The sequence below is a fragment of the Gavia stellata genome, chromosome Z, assembly GCF_030936135.1.
Source record: "Gavia stellata isolate bGavSte3 chromosome Z, bGavSte3.hap2, whole genome shotgun sequence".
In the NCBI taxonomy this organism is placed as follows: domain Eukaryota; kingdom Metazoa; phylum Chordata; class Aves; order Gaviiformes; family Gaviidae; genus Gavia; species Gavia stellata.
In genome coordinates this window covers 47,067,755-47,088,570 of record NC_082637.1, presented here as the reverse complement: position 1 = coordinate 47,088,570, position 20,816 = coordinate 47,067,755, and the positions used below count along the sequence as shown (strand labels likewise).

General features: G+C 40.1%; 1 protein-coding gene across 2 annotated transcripts in view; it reads left to right on the top strand.

Moving 5' to 3' along the window:
- PTCH1 (patched 1) overlaps window positions 1–17,079 on the top strand; it is a 64,967-nt gene extending 47,888 nt beyond the window's left edge. The window contains exons 16-23 of one of the 2 annotated variants that reach the window (XM_059833616.1): window positions 1,368–1,510; window positions 3,573–3,756; window positions 5,276–5,556; window positions 7,103–7,240; window positions 10,627–10,769; window positions 13,741–13,840; window positions 15,217–15,471; window positions 16,552–17,079. In XM_059833616.1, the coding sequence (XP_059689599.1) occupies window positions 1,368–1,510; window positions 3,573–3,756; window positions 5,276–5,556; window positions 7,103–7,240; window positions 10,627–10,769; window positions 13,741–13,840; window positions 15,217–15,471; window positions 16,552–17,079 (1,772 nt within the window). Of the gene's footprint in view, window positions 1–1,367; window positions 1,511–3,572; window positions 3,757–5,275; window positions 5,557–7,102; window positions 7,241–10,626; window positions 10,770–13,740; window positions 13,841–15,216; window positions 15,472–16,524 lie in introns of both variants that reach the window. The other variant, XM_059833615.1, reaches the window with a different exon arrangement.
- The last annotated feature ends 3,737 nt before the right edge of the window (window positions 17,080–20,816 follow it).

The following is a 20,816-nucleotide window of genomic DNA, read 5'->3' as shown; positions in this document are numbered from 1 at the left end:
AAATGGGAGTGGGTACTCCAGCCCAAAGGTGGTGTCAGCCGGGTGCACCCTTATCTCCATACAGCTGTAGCTAACCTATCCAACCTATAATGACGGTTTTCATTATGGCTCCTCAGCACAGCTGTAAGGTGGGTTGGTGATTTCCTCCACTGCCACGCCCCCCCCCCCCTCCCCCCCCCCGGCCTTTTCCTTCCCTTCCCTGGACATGTGGTTTGTCATCTGCTTGCACAGAGCCTCCTTGTGCTGGGCTATGGCTTCCTGTACTAAATCTGATCCAAATTTGTCCTGTGAGGTATTCCCTCCCCCTTGCAGGGTGGCAAAGAGGAAAGTAACAGTTGAGAGTGAATAGGTGTTGGCTGTGATCTTTACATGTGCTGGCAGCAGATCCCACGACTTGTATTAGCTGCACAAGTTGAACAGATGGAACAAATTGACAAAATCGTGTTCACTCACGCTGTGCTTGAGGAGCAGCTGAGTTGCTGTTTGAAGTCGAAAGTTTGATTGTGTTTTTTTTTGCCCTTGTAGTGGAATTTCTGGTTATAGCGTAGAAGCTATTGCCTCAGTGCTCTGCAGTAGCCCAAAACAGTTAATGAGAGCAGTGTGTGTCCTCGTCTATGGCTCAGTGCACTCGGACAGGGTTTTGGTGAGGCAGAGAGGAGTATGGAGAGTTGTTTCCCTTCTAGATAACGGACTAAGTGCCTCCTCTGGTTTTAACTCCACGGTGGGCAGTGAAGTTGGATCAGGGCTGAACTCAGCCCTTTTCTTTTCTGGCACCATCCAAGTCAGGGCAAGACTTCAGCTTTGTTTTGAGGAGGGTGTGTATGAAATAGGTGATAAATGCAAATACATGTCCGGAGTTTTGAGTGCGAGGATTCTGGAATTGTGGTTCACAAGGAAACCCACTTTTTACTAACTCTTCCCCATATACTTCACCAAGCAGAGTGCTGGGTTGCTCTCAAAGGCTCTGCAAAGGGCACGGGTCCAGAGGGTCCTAATCCCATCCAAGATCTCATCTTTACTGGGAGGGGAAACTGATTTATGCCAGTGCACATAGCATCTGCAGCTTGCTAACTCAACTTTGCTGGTCTGCACAATATGTGAAGACTCTTAAGGCTTCTCTCTTACTCCTTCTTGCTTCCCCTGCCTTTCTTTGGGCAAAATTCTGGACATGCAGCTGGTACTTCTGTCTTCCCACACACAGACAGTGAATGAGGAGCCCCAAATGCATGAAGCAGCAGGTGGATAATTTTCTCCCTGATTCACCTATGAAAAAGAGTCATTATTCTTTATTCCTACTGAAATTTGTTTCTAAGAGTGATTGCTTACCTGCTTGTTCTGTCTTTCCCTTACCTCCCTTAACTCTTCAGGACTTCAGGATGCATTTGACAGCGACTGGGAAACGGGGAAGATCACTTACAACAATTACAAAAATGGATCTGATGATGCTGTTTTGGCTTACAAACTCTTGGTACAAACAGGCAACCGAGCAAAGCCCATTGACATCAGCCAGGTACTGTTTCAGAGTCCATACTGGTTTATACAGGAATACACAAGTCTTGAGGAGTGGGGGGAGGTGCAAAGAGCATGTCGTAGTCTTTTTTTCATCTTGATGAATTGAATGCCTGAGTTACACCTTACTGCATGGCCTCACTGGCTTTGCTGAAGCCAGTTGTTAGCTGCAGTCTGGCCTGTATTGTGACGTGTTCAAAATCAACAACACTGGGAATGCCTGCCCTTGATTATTACTGGTTGGCGTGTGTTTGGTGCTGCTTCTGTGTCAGAGACACTCAGTTTCCACTGAAATTGTTGTAAAAAATGCTTTGCTGCATCTATACGCAGATGAAGTCTGGTCCTATGCCAGACAGAGCCGACGTTAGCCTTGTTGCTCTAAGTGGCATTGTTGCCGATTTGAATCACATTGCCTTATAGGGTTGACCTTTGCTCAGTTTTCTGCTGTGGCTTTGAATCTAGCCTTTGCAAATATTTGGTTACTTCCTACCGATTTATGCAAAACATAACATTTTAAAAACTATGTTGATGAATGATAGTGGGACTGAAGTCATTACATGCTGTATCTTATTCTTGTACCATCATCACTAAATACAGCTATACTGTTGTAGAACTAAGAACGGCAGTTGTTTGAGCTGCGTAAATAAAATGTGTCTGAGGTTATTCTGCAAGGTTATCACAGCATATGACTGCATTTGCTGTAGCCAGTGGTAGGTGGAAACACATTAGGTTTGACTCCTTACACTAAAACTGGATTTCAAGACCCTACGAAAAAATTCTGCAATAACCAAGCGTCTCCTCTTCTAGAGTCATTGCTGATTCGCTGTGCTTTCAGGCAGACAAGTAGTCTTTCTAATGAGCTTCTTGGCAGATCTGCTTATTGTCTTTCTTTTTTTCCTGGCATTAAAGGTGACAGATTTACAGAGTACGTTTTTCAAAGTTACTATGGTGTGTAAAACACACTGCTGTATAGCAACATGCCGCATGCTGTCAGGTCTGAATGAAGCTTCAGCTATGAATTAAGCAAAGAAAGGGAGTTGAAGAGAAAACTTTCAGTGAGATTTTATTTAGTAGAGTGTACCAGGTACGCTATGGAACAAATACGATTGGACTGCAACTGCTGATATAATTTCCTGTGCCTGGGAGGGAGGAAAGTGTGGTGCACCCACAGGGGCTGAGAGCTGTACTGTGCAGTTCCACAGACAGCTTGAAGACATACAGTTGTTGCATATCCTGTGGACTAATTGAATCCAGATCCTTGGAATCCAGCTTTTTTTTTTTTAACTGCTGTCACTGTTGTTTTTCATTTCATTAAAAAGACCTGAAACTGGAGCCAAGCCAGAATTTTAAATAAACAAAACAAAAAACCCCAGTGATACTTTTCACCCACAGAGTCCTCTCTCAGAGCTCTAGCTGTGCAGGATTTGGCTACAGAACCCTAGAAGTATACCACTGCTGTTTACCCCACAGATGCGTTTGCCCACAGTGACCCAAATAACACAGGGCACTCGTCTGCTTTCTTTATGCTGGGCATTTTCTGAATACATAGGTCATAGGAGGCAAGTGTTAGCAAAATTTATACAGATGTTGTTTTATTTTTATAGCTCTCCTCCATTTACTGGGTGGCATTTCCTTCAGTGTTAACAACAGAGGTTAACTGCACACAGACGTGTATAGGGACTCTTGCCAGGTTTTCTTTCCCTTTCTTTAAATAAGTTTCTCCAACTTGGTTGTTTTTCACTCTTGGCTGCAGGCTTTCAGAATTCGGATTTAATTGGTTCAGTCTATTCTGGAACCGTCTGCTGATTTAGTGGTTATTGTAAATATTATATGAGTACTAATTTATAAATAACCACTTTCTTCTGTCACTGTAGGTTTTTAGATTTTTTTTGTTGTCAAACCATAGTTTACTGATAAGTCACTGCAGGTGAAGATTCATACTCTTTTGCTTTTCCCTCCCTATATGTGTGTTGCATCTCGAGGCCGTTTGTTGAAAGCTTTACGGCAAGAGCCCCAAAAGACAAACTCATTCTGAAAGGCTTCTAATTTTTTCCATTTTGCAGTTGACTAAACAGCGTCTGGTGGATGCGGATGGAATCATTAACCCAAATGCCTTCTACATCTACCTGACAGCCTGGGTTAGCAATGACCCTGTGGCCTATGCTGCCTCGCAAGCCAACATCCGGCCTCACCGCCCAGAGTGGGTCCATGACAAAGCAGACTATATGCCAGAAACAAGGCTGAGAAGTAAGTAGCATTACATCTTAATGTCTTTCAGTTTATATAAGTGCCCCCACTCCTTCCTTCAAGAATCAGTAACTCTGTAGTTGGATGATGCTGCATAGGGCTCAGAAGCGTAAACAGGACAATATATTGTGTTAACCTGTAGTCTTAGGAGACCCACGCACCATTGCAAATGTGGCACCCCTGCAGGGTTTTATCATGTTGAAAAATGAGTTTTATAACCATTTAAAGCTCTAAAAACTTCGAGTAAGCATTGCTTTTTAGTGCCACCTGATAGTCCTGTCTGTGAGAGAAACCTGGAGATTGCCTGAGATTCTTGCCTATGTCATTCTGAAATTTCATCACTGAGATTATATCACGTTTATCCTCAATTCTTAATACCTGAAGGAATTTTATCAAGTTAGCTCATATGCTAAGCTACCAACACTGATATGGTACAAGAGCTACTTAAGTAGGGGAGCAGTCCCATTCCATGGCATTTGCTCTTTTCCTGAACACCAATGCCAGTTCGCATTGCTTTGCTTCGGCTTTGGGAGGATTGCTAGTTGGACACCAGTGGGTAAGAAGAGAGGGCATACAGGGGAGGACCGGTGTGCTTGGAAATGTGATTGGGTAACCAGCTAGCCGTGCTTCAGTGTATCTGAACCCTAGAGCTTTGTGGCAGTCAGCCAAGTTTTGTCTTAATGAAAATTTATGGTTGAGATTATAATAGGGCAAATCATGTTTAGCAAGTCAACTGAATGACCCTGCAGGGTCTGGAACACACAACGGCAGAAAGAAAATGCTGTGTGGAGGCTTTTTTTTCCCTTGTCATAGAGTACACTTAGCATTACACTCAAAAAGAGGTATGGAGAGTGTTGGTTTGTCAAATTATTAAAGGATAAAAAGTTATGTATTTCCTCAGTAAACCATTACTTTTATAGTATGTTTTTTCCTAGTCATTTGCATCAGTAACAGAACATGGATTGCTGAAATCTGACTTTCAAAATATTCAGTGGAAATCTTAAAAACCAACCAGCCTGATTGAGCACAATTCTTGTCTAGTTTTATGTCAGTGGATGTCAGTTAATCTCAGGGAAATGACCTTTGATTTCAAAGGAGTTGCACTTGCATAAAAGACGAGCATTTGGACAAAATGTTTGAGATGATGTGATCTTCTACTTTATATTGCAGTTAGGGATTTTTGGCCAGGTGTTCAGTAAAAACCACTGTAACACTGCTGAGGGTTAAATACATATATTGAAATATATCTGTTAAATTACATAGAATTGTTTGGGGACTTGATGTAGACTGTGTTCATACCATGGCACTGCATGATAAAATACAGTAATCTCCTGTACTGCTTCAGCTTTCAATTTATTGGGGAGTTTTTAAAACGTCACTTGTTCCAAAGAAGTAAAATTGAAATTCACCACCTTTAAGCATTTTGCTGTGGAGAACAAAGTGTTTTGTTGATCGTACTCTCTGTGTATCTTTTTCTTTCCAAACACACATTTTAATAGCACTGTGGTCCTCTTCCTAGTTCCAGCAGCTGAGCCCATAGAATACGCTCAGTTTCCTTTCTACCTCAACGGATTGCGTGAAACTTCTGACTTTGTGGAGGCTATCGAGAAAGTGAGAGCTATCTGTAGTAACTACACCAGCCTGGGGATCGCCAGCTACCCAAACGGTTACCCATTTCTGTTTTGGGAGCAGTACATTGGGCTTCGTCACTGGCTCCTCTTATCCATTAGCGTGGTTTTGGCTTGCACGTTTCTGGTGTGTGCCCTCTTCCTCCTAAACCCCTGGACGGCTGGGATCATTGTAAGTTTATTATAAGGGTCTTTGTTGAAGTCAAATTCCTTTCAGCATAGCTCTTGCTGTAGTCGGGAAGGTTTTGTTTATGTCTGGGCCTCTGGTGGAGTATGTATATTGCATCATTCATTATATATTTGTTCAACTTGAGGGTTAGGGTTCATATTAAACGTATAAACCTTAATAACCTTAATCCGTTGGCCACCTTTTTTTACAGCTTTAAAGGTTTCTTAGAAAGGTACATAAACTTTTGCCCTTGCTCAGATGCACGATAACATGAGAAATAGACAAAGAGGAAAATTAAGAGTTTTATTAAATATTAAAGTTATTTGTAATTATTTATTCCTTCCTCCCTTTTATCAGACATAGTTATTTTTCAAGGCAGTTGCTTCTGACTAACCTGCCTGTAAATTTTCCCACTGATTTCTGAATGTGGTCTTTCTGGAAAAACCGCAATGGTTAGATTGTATGGTACACACATGCTGTGGAAAGAGTGTAACTGAGCTATCAAGGAGAAAGAGCCATAAAATTATGAACTGAAGAGAGTACTCCTCCATGCTTTCTGCAAGGCACCATAAGCCTCTCAGTAAACATTCAAGTTAAATTGAATGATGATGTTCCTATGTTTAAATTCCATAAACTATCGTATGGTTTATAAAATGCCAGAAGTAGAAAAGCATGAAACAGTTACTAGTTTTTGTAATGTACATTTATACAACAGGTATGTTAAAAGGTAAATGTTTAGTCTAGAATATTTTTCATAGCACTTAATCAAGTAATTTATGTTATTAGTCTTGATTCATTAGCTTATAAAATCATTTATTGTAGTGAATACTTTTTTCCCTTGGAAAAGGCGTTTATTTTCAAGAGTCCACCATTGCTTTTATAAGTATGTCTATCTTTTTTTCCTGCTTGGCTTTAGCAACTCTTTAAGTTGATTCTACAGATTTCCTCCCCTCCCTTTTCCTCAATTTTTTTTTACAAGGTAGATGAAAGAAAAATAAAAGCTTTCCGTCAGATTTAACTGTTCACTTTGTCTGTGTCAATCCCTCCAAGTATCTTAAAAGCTCAGAGTCCCTCTGTAACCTGAGACTCATCAGCTGATTATGGCATCACTTTCTTCTGGGTTTTAAACTTACTCAAAAGTCATCCTCACTTATATTTGCAGTTCTACAAAAGGAATTCCAATACAGGTAGTTGAAAGTTACTTTTTCTGGAAGGATTGTCTGAGAAACAGGTGAAGAAGAGAAAATGTATATTTTCGGGGGTATCCATGATAAGGAAGAATAATTTGTTTTTCAGATCACTGATAAATTGTAACCAATACAAAATTGATGCTTGGTCTGTTAACTGGTTCTTAGGAGTATAATTTAAACTGGGTCTTCAGGAAGTCGTTGCCATTGAGCGCAACACATGAAGGAAAAGTGGCTTGTCTTTGGGAATGTAGGATGGGTTTGAGGAGTATGTTTTATAGTCACTATGTTGTTTTGAAATATCCTTCTCTTCATTTTTCTGGAGTATAAGAAGTTACTAACAGCTGTTTGAAATCATCTAGGTGGTGGTGCTGGCTCTGATGACTGTGGAGTTGTTTGGCATGATGGGTCTAATTGGAATAAAGCTGAGTGCAGTGCCTGTGGTTATCCTGATCGCTTCTGTTGGCATTGGCGTGGAATTCACTGTTCACGTTGCTTTGGTACGTAAAATCAGGAACCATTTTCAAAATATTTTAAAATAAAATGTTGTCAATGTTAGGATCACAAATCCTTACTTAGTCTCCTAAGTCAGTGACATGATTCTTAGAAGGAAATTGGTCACAAACAGTTTTGTGTGCCATTTGGTTTGTCTTGACAGAGTGGAGTTGATCTTCATGAAGTAGTTCCTAACTACTGAGTTAGTCTCCCAGGACGTAAAAGGGGATACATTACCTGTGGTATCTAGTTGTCTGAGTGATGCAAATATATAGACAAAGCAGAGCTCTTAATGCACCTTACTTTAGTCCAGACTCTCCTGGTCCTTGTCTGCAGCCTCACTGTTGTTGTCTCAGTGCTAGGTAGCTGTTTGTTACCTCTTGCATGTAGATTCTCTATCTTGTGGAAGAGAAGCCTTTAAAGGAGTTTTTCAAAATCACTTATAGTGTCATCTGATCTCTTTGGACCACTAAAATTTGAATGCATTTGGATTCATTTTCCACTTGAAAAATCTGCACCTTCTTTTCAGAACCCATCAGCTATTAACAGTAGGCACAAACATGTAGTGTGTGGGCAAAGAGTTTTCCCATGTGATGAGGAGGAGCAGAGAGGGGTAAAAAAGTATGTTCTATATAAGGATTTTCAACATTTTCAAGGTTAAATCTAGAGTGTCTAAATCTAGAGTGCCCCTATTCACACAGCTTAGCCAATCTGATGTGCAAAACCATGTAAGAACAACAGTGCGCTTGCAAGGGGGCAGTTTTGGGTGTTGAAGATACGCAAAATTTATCATTTGGCGGCAAAGAATAAGAGTGAAGGGCTATTGTTCTGTGTTCACATTTGACAGTGTCAGCACTAATCTTTCCAACATTTTGCACACACAGCATAAGTAATGTTCCTGTAAGGCTATTCTAGTTGATATTTCAGAGTCGTTTAAGAATATCATTGTCTTCATGGATTTGAATTTTACTGTATTAAAAAGTAGGAAAGGATGAGTAGTCAATATAATATAATTTCAGGGAGGAGGTGCTTGTAGTCTACTATAATCTCTCGTATATTAGTACTGTAGCAATCCAAAAAGAAGTGAAGGGAGGGGGCTGGAAAGTGGTGGTGAGGTTGGATGGAAATGCAACGCAACGGGCTTTCTAGATTCAGAAGGAGGACTGATAGACCGCCAAGAGGATCTGGTGACAGTGAAAAAGAGAGAACTAACAGGGATCTTAGCACACTGGAGATGGCCAAATACTGGGAACATGTTGTAGATGATATACAGAGTTGGGGCATATAAAGTGGCAGGATGGAAAGAGTAATTTTAAGAAAAATCATAGGGGAAGTAGGGTAAGGCTGAAGAGGAGCAACTGGGTCCCTGAAGTGGTGACATGCTTTTTCCCCTACTGCTCTGGATAGTTAGGCTTTTGGAGGTAAAACATGTTTGCTAGTACTTGCAGTAGTTTGGGAAATGTCAGAAACTAATGGTGTATAAGAGGAAGAAAGAAATGACAGTTTCTTAGAATTGAAGATTTGAAACAGGAAAACTGGAATAAAAAAGGACAAAACACTTACTTGTTTCTAAATGGGAAAAAACTAATCTAATTTACAGGACTTTATATATAGATACATATATATAAAAGTAAAAGTCGTCTATGGCTGAAGGTAAAATGCCAAGCTAACTGAAAATTGCATTTTTTCACATTGACTTTGGAGTCAAAAACTTTCAAAAGCGGGCTTTAAATAAAAGAATGCCTAGCAGACCTCAGATGATAGCAGCAGTACTGACTGCATATGAACAGTCAAACCAGTGTTGCGTAAACAAGAAAGGCAATGCTGGAACTGTTGATGCAGAACTTAATTGAACTTGTTTAAGAGTGATTCACACTCCACTTGTGTGTCAGTTCTCTGCTATCGCTTGTGAATTGTGACCTCATTTTTTCAATTCTGCAAATAAATTCTGAATCGGTAGTAGACTCTTGTATTATTATCCTTTAAATACACAAAAATACGTATGTTTATATAACTTGTTAATATGTTTGTGGATCAGATCTCATAGCTCCCATTCATGTGAGTTGTATTATTGACAGCTGCCTTTACCCTGAGGGGGATTCTTTATCCATTTATGTATATGGGAATGTAAAATGTCCTGGATACATTAATTTTCCATGGACCACTTTTAATCCAATACTGAAGATCAGTAATACATGGTTTGGCTACCTGTCAAAGTGAGGGCTGGGAATCTCACTCCACACATGCATTTTTGGTCTGCTTGTCCCACCAGATAACTTTTTACTGTGGTAACTGATTTCACCCCAGATTTGTCAGGTACATGAAAATAACCCGCTAGAGAAGAGAGACTTAAATTCCAGGACCGAGAGGAAGATAGCTGCTTGAGCTCATATCTTAATAGGCAGTAGAGAATTTGCCAAAGAGAGAGCCCTTATAAATCACAGGAGGAAGATCAAGCAGGTTCTTATCTTCTTAAACCGTTAAGTCATACACAGAGAAGACAAATTCATACGAAACAAAGTATTTGAGTGTTCTTGATACAGCTTGTTCACTAGGGAGTTGGACAGAGAAAGACATTTCACTAGTCATATTGTTGCTCGGGCACTACCATGTTCAGTACTATTCCTAAGGCAATTTTATATGTAGAGGTCTGCTAGCTTTGAAGTACTAGAAGTTGCAAAAACATTTATTTTCAGTGAAAATAGAAGTGTTAAAAAAAAAAAAAAAGGCACACAATCTAGTGTTACGTCATACTAGTCCTGCTGAGTATGCTGACAACTTTCCATCAGTTGGGTGCATCTGATGGTCTGGAGTCTTGGACCAGTGAGAAGAAATGCAGTGTACCAGTGGACACTTCTGTGTAAAGGGACAGAAGGACCTGATGAGCTCATAAACACTGCTGTGTATGTCACCGTGTGCCTTCAATTGAAGCTACCAGTCTGTGGCAAATGCGTGGGAAAGCCTGCATCAGTATTGGCTGTTTTTACAGCAAACTTCCCATGATAGTCATGGAAGTCGTGGCCCCACAAAGAGTGGGAGGAGTAGCCCTGTAATTTTGACACCTGAAGTGCTTTCACCATGAAATGAATTCTTTGCAGGTGGAAATAAGCAAAGCTGGAGACAAAAGCCTACTGATGCAAGCAGGCATTTTTTCCAAAATTATTACTATGGTGTGACTCTGTAATCAGTGCTTACTCTGGTCGTGTGACTTCAGCAGCAGCTATATGGTGTGATTGCAGAATCTTCTCTTGAAGGTTAGCCAGCTATAGAGATACTTTCATAAACTGTAGTTTGAAGTAATTAACTGGTGACAAACTGTGCATGCTATGAGAGAGGCTGTTTGGAAGCTTGTACGCATCTGTCTAATGAAATGGATTTCATTGTTTTACAGGCATTTTTAACTGCCATAGGAGACAGGAACCATAGGGCTGTCCTTGCATTGGAACACATGTTTGCACCAGTGCTGGATGGGGCCGTGTCCACCCTGCTTGGAGTGTTAATGCTCGCAGGATCAGAGTTTGATTTTATTGTCAGGTAAAGCATTTGTGTGTGTCTTGACTTTTCTTTTTAGAATAAAAATAAGTATGCTTTTAATTTTTAGTCACTTCAGCATATCTGTCATTTTATTACTATGCATGGTGTGTCAGGCGTGCTTATGTCATGGCCCTGCTTTCCCTCTGTTTTATTAACTCCTTATTACACGCTAGATGCGGTAGTGTTTCCATTGCTAGTATTAAAATCCGTTCCAGGAAAATCTGACACCCAGCATGAAAGAACACAAAAATGGCCTCATTTAGCAAAGTTTGCTCATTCTGGGTTTGAGTCAGTTCAAAGCATTTAGTATTGTCCAGTATTAGCTGGGTTTGACCTTTAACCTTTGGGTCCTCCAGACCTAATGTATGCACAACAATTTGCATGCAAAGGACCTGTGAACCTGCAAACATGCTGCAACTGTGCTGCAAGTGACTGTCTCTGGGCGTTCTCCTTCTATCGTTATGTGAGGTTTACGGTGACGTATTAACAGGGAGAGGAAAAAAAGCCCTGTTTGGGAGCTGGGGAACCATAAGTGTGAACACAGAACTTCTTATTAAAATGGCCCTTCTGCTTAGAACTACAGGCAGACTGTTTCTTGCGAATTTAATTAAGAAAGTGAATTTGTTGAGTATGAGAGGAAAGCAAGTTTTTCGTTGAGGGGAATTTGAGAAGTGCAATGAAAAAGACCCTATTCCATTCCAAACAACCTGTGGAGCTCTGCAAAATGGCTAATCTTAGAAGTAACACAGGTTCTTTGTGGTAAACTACAACATGAAAAAAAAAATCCAGGCCCTAAAATGGAACTGAGTTAGAACTGGGCCAAATAAAAATGTTCTGAAAGATGGCTTAACTACTTAGGTAGACATAAGCTGGAGAGATGACTAGACTTAACTGACATCCGTTTGACAACAAGAACAACAAAATGTCAGAGGCAGGAACTGAGAGAATGGCTGCTAAATCTCATCAAGATTTTTTGTTTACATATGTAAGGGATTTGAAGAAAGCAGGCAGTTTGCAGGTACACCTCATGAAACCTACATGAGGATTATTACTGTACAGATACTGCATGTACTGAAATAGAATTTGCATTTTTTCCCAAGTCAGTATTTTTTACTGTATTTTACTGGTGTTGGAGAAATAAGGTAGAATTATTCTTTCAGGACCTAATATTGTAAGGGTTGGAACACTTTGACATATAGGTTACTTATAGATTTAACCTAAATTTACAGGGGTACATTTGGTGTGCTACTTTCTTACTTAACAGTCAAGATTTTGGCAGACATATTTTTGTGTCATAGCAAATGGAAGATTGCAGCAGCCCTTCACACCAAATTTGGATTGGGTGTTCTCTCAGTTTATAAAATGAGCCTTTCAACTTTTCAACTTATGTTATTCTAATTTTTTTGGCCATCGGTTTCTCATTTTCTAGCACAATCTGACTTTAGTTTGTCTTGTTTAAAAAATAAAATAAAATAAACTATGGGAGCCTGAGCATTGTTATAGTGGGTGAAGAAGATCCCAAACTTCCGGAAAGCAATAGATAGTCCAACAATGTGGAAGATTAAGTAAATTAACAGACATTGTATACACCAAGTGGTCAGGGCTATAATCCTCCTGTTTATCCTAGTGTTAGATGGATGAGATGCAAATGTTTTTAATGCCTGTTGTTGATCTCTGTCCCTGTATAAAGTTCTGGTGGTTTATGTTAGTAGAGTAGATTGGCTTGCTGATTTTTGCTAATGCAGATCAGAAATTCCCAAATGTTTACAATAGCAGGATATTTGTAGTTTTACAGGAGTCTGATATATTTGATCAGATGTGGAAACAGGGAGGCAGTAAAGTTTCTTGCCAGCTAGACAATGTAATCAGCAGACCCATTAGTAGCAAACTTGCCCTCTGTTCTTCTCCTTTTGCCTTCTCCTCCAGGAATTTACCAAGACTGAGTCCTTGAAATCATTAGTTACAACGCAGCCTTAAGTTTAGTCTGAGCCCCAGCTGTGCCGAACACCAACTAGGAAGGCTTTCCTTTCACTGACAGGTTTACCTTGGTATTCATGAAGGATCCCAGACCTTAGCCTGCAGTGGTGGGAAAGGACAACCACTTGTGCACTTTCCTCTTCTTCCATAGTACTTCAGTCTTTATGTTTGAATTGGCTGACGCAAAACAAGAGTATTCAGAGATTCTAAATTGTTCAACAAAAGATTAGCCTGCAATGCAGCTCTGCCATTGTGGAGTGCTCTTACTCAGTACAATGCTGAAGCTTACTATAGAATGGGCAGCATTTTCTTTGCAGAAAGCGGGTTCCTGTGTTGTAAAAAGGTTGCAGTTCGAGCTATTTGGTAAAACTGGAACTCACAGAATTCTAGGTGGAAAGTTGTGATTAATGAACAGCAAGGGAAACCCTTACCTGATACATTGGAGATTTAATTAGAGATTCTGCTGTAAGATGCAGAAGCATTTCACAGTGGATTAGCTGCTGGGAGAAGGCTTCTTTTCCTTCTAGGCTAAATTGTTTAAATTCTACACCCTTCACTTCATTTGTTTGCTTCTGCTGGGTTTTCACTAATGGGGGCCCCTTTTCATTGTGTTTGTGCTTTCAATCCATTCAGCTATTCACTGCACATTCCATATTTTTGTGTTTGTGTAACACATTCATAAATAACATTACATGCTTCCAGATTCTGGGAGATTAACAAATGTAATTTTTTTCTTTCCTTTATCAACTAACACTTTGGGTTGTGGAATGTAGCTTCTCTAACTCAAAAGGTAAAAACCCCTATATCTATATATGGAAAGTGATATAATTATTTAGTAGAAGTGATATAATTATTTAGTACAATGTTAGTAATATTTTAGATTTAATTTAGTATATGTATTATTTTGACATATTTAGGAGTAATTTGTAATCCCTTATTTCTAACAATATTTGTTGGTTATTCTCTCCCCCAAACCACTTAAACCCTACTTCAGGTATTTCTTTGCCGTTTTGGCTATCTTAACCATTCTGGGAGTTCTCAATGGATTGGTGCTGCTTCCTGTTCTTCTTTCATTCTTTGGACCATACCCTGAGGTCAGTAAAACTAACGGTGAACAGAAGAAATAATACGATCTCTGCACCCCTGCCACCCAGATCACTGCCCCTTTTTAGAAACTCTTTATTTTTTAAACTTTCTTGGATTTTTTTTAGTTTTTAAGCTTCTCGCTCTAGTTTTTTTTTTAATCTTCATTAAATGTGCTGTTTGTTATTTAGTTTATATTCTACTTACATTTTTAAAGGGTTTTTTTAATAAGTATTGTTTTAGAGGCTGCTATCAGCAAACTTGATAGAAGTGTAGGATTATTTATGCTCTTAAAAGCATAATGTGGTATGCAAACTAGTCTGTAAAATAAGGATTTTCCCAAATATTTTGCAAAAGACAGGGTTTTTTTGTACACGTACCTTCTTCTTTCCCACCTCACTGCCTCTGTTGCTTTCCTCAAAATATTTAACTGAGCAGACCACCAGGAAGGCCTGTGTGGACCAACATACACCAGTGGTGGTCCACAGACCACACCTTGATAACCATGATCCGTCTGCCAGAAGGTGCCTCCTGTCCAGTTGCCCCTCCCTGTGGTGTGCTCTTGGCTCAAGCAACATTTTTGATGGGTGGCTTCACTTAGATGTTGATGACTTTACAGTATGAAGCCCAAGGCCAGCAAAAAAGGATTCACAGATACCAAATTTGTATTTGGTTGTTGATTATTCATTACCTACTCTATAGTTAACACAATTACCATGTTACGTAGGGCTGTCTTTATCCCATATTAGTAGAATCAGTGTGCTATGCTTTACATGTCTATATATATGTCTCTGTGTACAAGGATAAAACACAAGGTATGTATAAAGCACTAGTAATATTTCAGAAGTATTTATTTTTTTAGTAATAGTAATAGCTTTGACAACAGTGTGTAATCTCTTATATTGCTAACAGTACACATGACCTGACCCTTACTCAAGCAATATATATGTGCATGTGTTATTACCACATATGTTGCTATTATTTGTCTGTCTCTCTTTGGAAATAGACACTGAACCATACTATACATACACATTGAGGTGATTTTGTGATATCACTGTTAATGTATACTGAAGAGGGAGGGAAGGCCACGTATTTATTATTTTTGTAAGTGCAAGTGCGTGCACGCACACACATACGTGCACTTCTTGAGACAATGATACCCAGAAGAATCTGTGTAATCCTGTTTACGTATATATCCACAGATGGAGATAATGTCTGTTTTTCTTTCATTAATTTTTTCAGTTCAGTATAAATGTTCATCAGAAAACTGGTGCTAAGGTTCCTGTGGCATGGGAGGATGTATTTGGCAGAAGAACAGTTGTGTCAAGCACTGATGATTAAAAGAGTAATGCTAAATGAATGTTACTGAATGCATTGTCATTATCAGGTTTCTCCAGCCAACGGACGAAACAGATTGCCCACACCATCTCCTGAGCTGCCCCCCAGCATCGTGAGGTTTGCCCTGCCACCCGGGCACACAAATAATGGGTCAGATTCCTCTGATTCAGAGTACAGCTCTCAAACCACAGTGTCCGGCATTAGTGAAGAGCTTCATCAGTATGAGGTCACCCAAGGCCCTGGGGCACCAGTCCATCAAGTAATAGTGGAAGCCACTGAGAATCCTGTCTTTGCAAGATCCACTGTAAGTAGCTCGCATATTGACTGGCAGGAGGGCCAGAAGAGTGTTTGGGTTTTTTATTTAAATCTGTTTATTTTTGTGGAAAGCTCTTTCATATTTCTGGCTGATGTATGCTTTGTAACTTTGTGCCAAAACTTGTAAGCAGGGAGTGAAGGCTTTCCTTGTCCTCTCCTTTAGAATGAAGTTGGGGGGTAAAATGATGGTACGAAAGCAGAGGTCTTTGTCATGTGTAATTGCTGTTACATCGTATTGGCACCAGCCACAAGAGAGAGCTCTCAGTCTGTTTAATGACTGTTCCCAGAGAGAGGATGGGGAGAGATTAAAAGATTCAGACTTCTTCCACCCAGCTCCCTGTGGATCACCATCTCATATGCCTCTCTCTGACAACATATTTTTGGGGAGAAAGATTGATAGAGCCAGAAGAAAACAGTTTCAGGGTTGTACCAAATCTTGGGCCTGTTGCATCTTGCTACTGGGTTGACATAACTGTGATTTCAAAGGAACATGAAAAAGCTCTGTCTCCTACCCCTGCTGATGCTGCATGCTGAGCCGCAATGCGGATCTGTTTTTGTTCAGCTGAGGCCTAGAAATAGGTACAAGCACAGCCACATTTTGAAGTTGGTCACGGTTTATTGACTGATGTGGCCGCTGCGCTTCACGCTTTTTACAGAAATCAGAAAACAGATTCCTACAGTCTATACAAACTACCCTACTAACATCCTGTGTATGTACCCTGCATGGAATAGAGCCTTTTCCAAATGCCTGCAATTCTGCTTGTTGAATGAGTTAAGATCAAGTGCTTGTCACCCATACCTTTGAGAAGATGGACCAGTATGGAGGCAGCTTAGAATAATGTTTTCAGCTGTTATCCTGTGTTTTTCTGAAGATACGCTTTTCAGGTTTTAATAACCTCAGACAAAAATTACCTGGAAAAATCAACAATTACCAGACTCCAGAACATTACCTTTGTAGAGTTAGAGCCAGGACAGCATTATTACAATTGCTCTCAGCATAAAATATAAGAGAGTGTTGTATTTGTTTGCCTTGCTTTTTCAGAGGTGTAACTGTGCATCTCTCTTTCAGGTGGTTCAGCCAGAGACAAGGCATCAGTCGAGTCCCAGATTACAATTGAATCCAGAGTCCGGCACGCAGCAGGCGTGGCGTCCGGGCAGACAACCCAAACGGGAAGCGAGGGAAGGGCTGCGGCCACCTCCTTACCGCCCTCGCAGGGATGCTTTTGAAATTTCTACTGAAGGGCATTCAGGACCTAGCAATAGGGATCGCTTGGGCCACAGGGCTCGTTCTCATCACATGAGAAGCCCGGCGTTCAGCACCATGGGCGCCGCAGGACCAGCGTACTGCCAGCCTATCACTACTGTGACTGCCTCAGCTTCAGTGACTGTTGCTGTCCACCCTGCGGTGCACAGCCACAGCTCTTGGGGAGGGAGCTTTCCATCCTACGAGGGATACCATGAAGCTGACCATGGGCCATTTGAGGACCCCCATGTGCCTTTTAATGTGCGGTGTGAAAGAAGAAATTCTAAAGTAGAAGTTATAGAACTGCAAGATGTTGAATGTGAGGAAAGGATACCTGGCAACAGCTCACAGTAAGGTAGGTCCGTCTCCTGTAGCTGAAAGCTTTGCCTGTGCCAGGCAATGGTGTGATTGAAAGAAAGGGGAAAGATAAAATTTCTCTGAGGTACCTTTCCTTCAGGTAGGTTTACTTACTGGTCCCTGATCATCTTAAATCTGCTGACTGTGAATATAGTACGTTTTGCACTGGAAATAAGGTTGGATAAGGTAGTGCTTTCCAACACTGAGAAGTTATAGTGGGTTCAGACATGAACTACTTCAAAGAGCCCTGCAAAGTGGGTAAGAACATTGTATAATCCCAGTTTACCAGATGAGGAAAATGAAGCAGAGATGTTGTGTAACGTCTTGAAAGCTGTATGACTGCATTTACTGTCTATAGGTCCTGTCTTCTGATCCCTGAATCAGGCACATTCTAAAACATCATACGGAATGACATTGCCTAGGAGAGTATAAAATTACCAGCTGCTCTAAGAGTTGTCTTCTCTTGAATAAAACTCCATGGAAGAATTTGAAGTCTGTGGTGAGGACTGAATCCCTCTGGAAGATGGGCTGAGTGAGAGGTTTGAAGGCCCCACCATGCCCAGTGCACTGCTGAGCAGTGGGGTGCCCCCTGCGCTTTGGGGGGCATTCAGAGACTCACCCAGCAAACTTGCATGCTGGAGGAGTCCTTGTGCCAATCTCTCCGTTGCCAGGAGCAGCTGCAGTGGCTATTGCAGATTTGCATAGGGTAGAGCTGACCTAGCAAGATGTTTAGTGTGTTCCTGTGGAACAATACATACACCCAAGAATTTGTGAGACTTGATACCATTGTCTGTCTTTAGGCTGGCAAGAGAAGGTTACAGGAAACGGTGCTGTTTAGAACAGACAGGATATTTTAGCAGATGTTTGGGGAAGAATAAAGCTGTTAATTTTCTTGAAAATTTTCCATTAATTTTATAGGGAATACTTTGAAAGGGGAGAAAGCAATTGAGTTTTTACCTGGAAAGCTTTCTGGGGCTTGTGGCTGAAAAACCATTTCTCACTATTTTAACTCTGTTTTTCTCTTTTGGGGGAAAGAGGAAGTGAAAATAGTTACTTAGCTGTGCATCCCTGTTTTCTCTCTTCACTTTTCAGAGCTTTTCAGTGACAAGACACTAGTTTGCCCAGAGCAAACCATTTTATTTTGGTTGCAGAACTGTTTTACATGTATGCGCATGCACACATGCACGCACACACATGTGTGGAGAGTTTTGATGGAAATTTTTTGGTGACTCGTAATACAATGTCATTCTGATTTATAAAACATCTCTCCAAACATCTCAGCGTGCAAATAGATGTGAATTCCTTTAGCCTCACAGTTAGAAATATGGCAAATAGTATCCCTATAATAACGAAATAGTCAGGCTCAGCTTTTTCAAGCTGAACTGCATGGTAATAGGAGATTCCTAACTGGGTGCAGTATTTGATGTAGTGTATTTCTCCTTGAAGTGTTCATTGCTTTTGACTGAATTTGTCACAGGTATGTAAAGCTGGGAACTCACAAATTAAAGCACCTGCATTTTTTTTTAATTGGCATCAGTATTTCTTTACCGGGAAATTCAAGAGTGAGATGAAAGCAGAGGCCACGTTTCCTGACTGCTAACTGTAACCACAAGAATCATGAAATGAGTTTTGGATTAGCTTGATTTGTTTGTTTTTCTTGAACTTTAATGAATGTTTCTTCTCTCTTTACTTGTAAAGTAGTAGTAACTGAAGCAAAGAAGAGGCCAAAGATGGAAAACTCTATTTCCAGAACTGCTTGAAGAGAAGAACTGCTTGAAGTTGTAAAAAAGGACATGCTGCATCAGGACAACAGTTCACTGTTACTGTAACCTATTGTATTATTTTGTTAAATATTTCTTTTAAGTATTTAAAAGATGTACACATATGTAATATACAAAAGAACAATGTAAAGTAGTATAATCTGGAGTCATTTGCCTCTGGGCAATAGAATGGGGACAATATTGTGTGCGCTTTGTACGTTGATTTCTGTGCCACAACTAAGCTTAATCTAGATCTAAATCTCAGCATAAGTTGCTGCTGCTTAAATATTGTATAATTTACTTGTATAATTCTATGCAAATATTGCTTCTGTAATAGGATTTTTTTTTAAAGGTACATGTCTGTTTAAAATATTTTAAATTTGCGTATCACAACCCTGTGGTAGTATGAGTTACTGTTAACTTTCAAACACGCTATGCGTGATAATTTTTAAAATAAGCAGATATGAAGAAAAGCAAATTAATCTGGGAGGCTTAAATAGATTTAGCTATGTGCAGGTTTTGTTTTGCTGTGTGTATCCATGTGTGCATCTGGAAGTGTGCATGCTTTTGTGTGTATGTTCCTGGTGTACTGTAGTTTCTCTTTTACTGTATGGTAACACTTAGTGGGCTTATAAACCCACTGATACTGATGTGAGTCTGGCTTTCCCTGTTAGTAGGCACTAGTGAAAACTGTGTTGGTGTTTACCAACATATACCACAGACTACCATCATCAAAGGCCCAACTAAAATAGAAGAGAGGACAGGGAATCGAGGTTTGGGGTTGTCGTTCAGTTTCCCATGCTCTTAATGACTTGGTTCACATGACTTTGGTCAAGTCACTTAACTACCCCATGCCTCAGTTTCTTGTTCTGTAAAATGGGTATAATTACACTTACCTACCTCCCAGGAATGTTGTGAGGCTAATTACTGTTCGTGTAGTGCTTTGCTTTTTTTTTTTTTCCTTTTTTTTTTTCTTTTTCTTCAAAAGGTGCCAGGTAAGTGCAAACACTATAACCATTATTTTTTCACTTCCAAAGGTGCTGGATATTGAGAGGTGCTGGTGGTTATAGAAATGCAATGAGCATATGCCTAATTTTGTTATTGATACTGTTAACGATAAGTGGCATTAGAAGCTGGATAATTGAGTTGTTTGATGGTGAGCCACAGCTCAGCTGTGTCCTTACAGCATTGAAAGCAGTATCTTTGGTCACCTTATTTTCATGGCAGGAAGGAAGTTAATAGTAAGTGATAAAAATCAAATGGAAGGATAAAAAAAAAAAAAACACTTTTCACTTTTTAAATATAAATGGCTTTCTGATGGGTCCAGGACTGTAATGACACATAAGGCCTGGGGTGTTCTTTTCTCTATTGTTTGTGTTTTCCCATGCTGCATTGGCACTTTTAATTAAAACAGCTAAACTGGGATCTCTTTGTGAAACTAATTTAGCTTTTTTGTATTATTATTTTTAAACTAAAAGGGGATTGCTGCAGGTGAAGGGTCTGAAAAAACACTACAGTCTGTGTTTCAGTTGGAAACAAACCCTAGGAATGGAGAACCTTAATTTAAAATGATAGAACAAAAGTTTTTATTATCTCTGTCTTCCTCTTTCTTAATCTTTTTTCTGCCCTTCTCCAAGCTGTTTTTTAGAGCAGGTAGATGTTCAGTTCTGTATTCAGAGCCAAACAAACACAACCAATATTCAGTTTCTAAACACAGCAGTGGTGGGGCTTTTCTTTAAGTACGATGCCCGAACAGCAGCGGCCAATTCTTTGATGGGAAAGTGTTTTTCTCCAGTGGCTTCAGGGAGTCTACTTTGCCCACAGACCTTGCCAGCATAACGAATGGGGATAATTAGAATGCACAGATTTCCATGCCTTTTTTTGCTCACTTGAAAACACTTTGATATGAGGCACTTGTTTACAGATCTCCAATGTGAACGCTTGAAGAGCAGGTGGCGAGAGCCTGGTGTCATT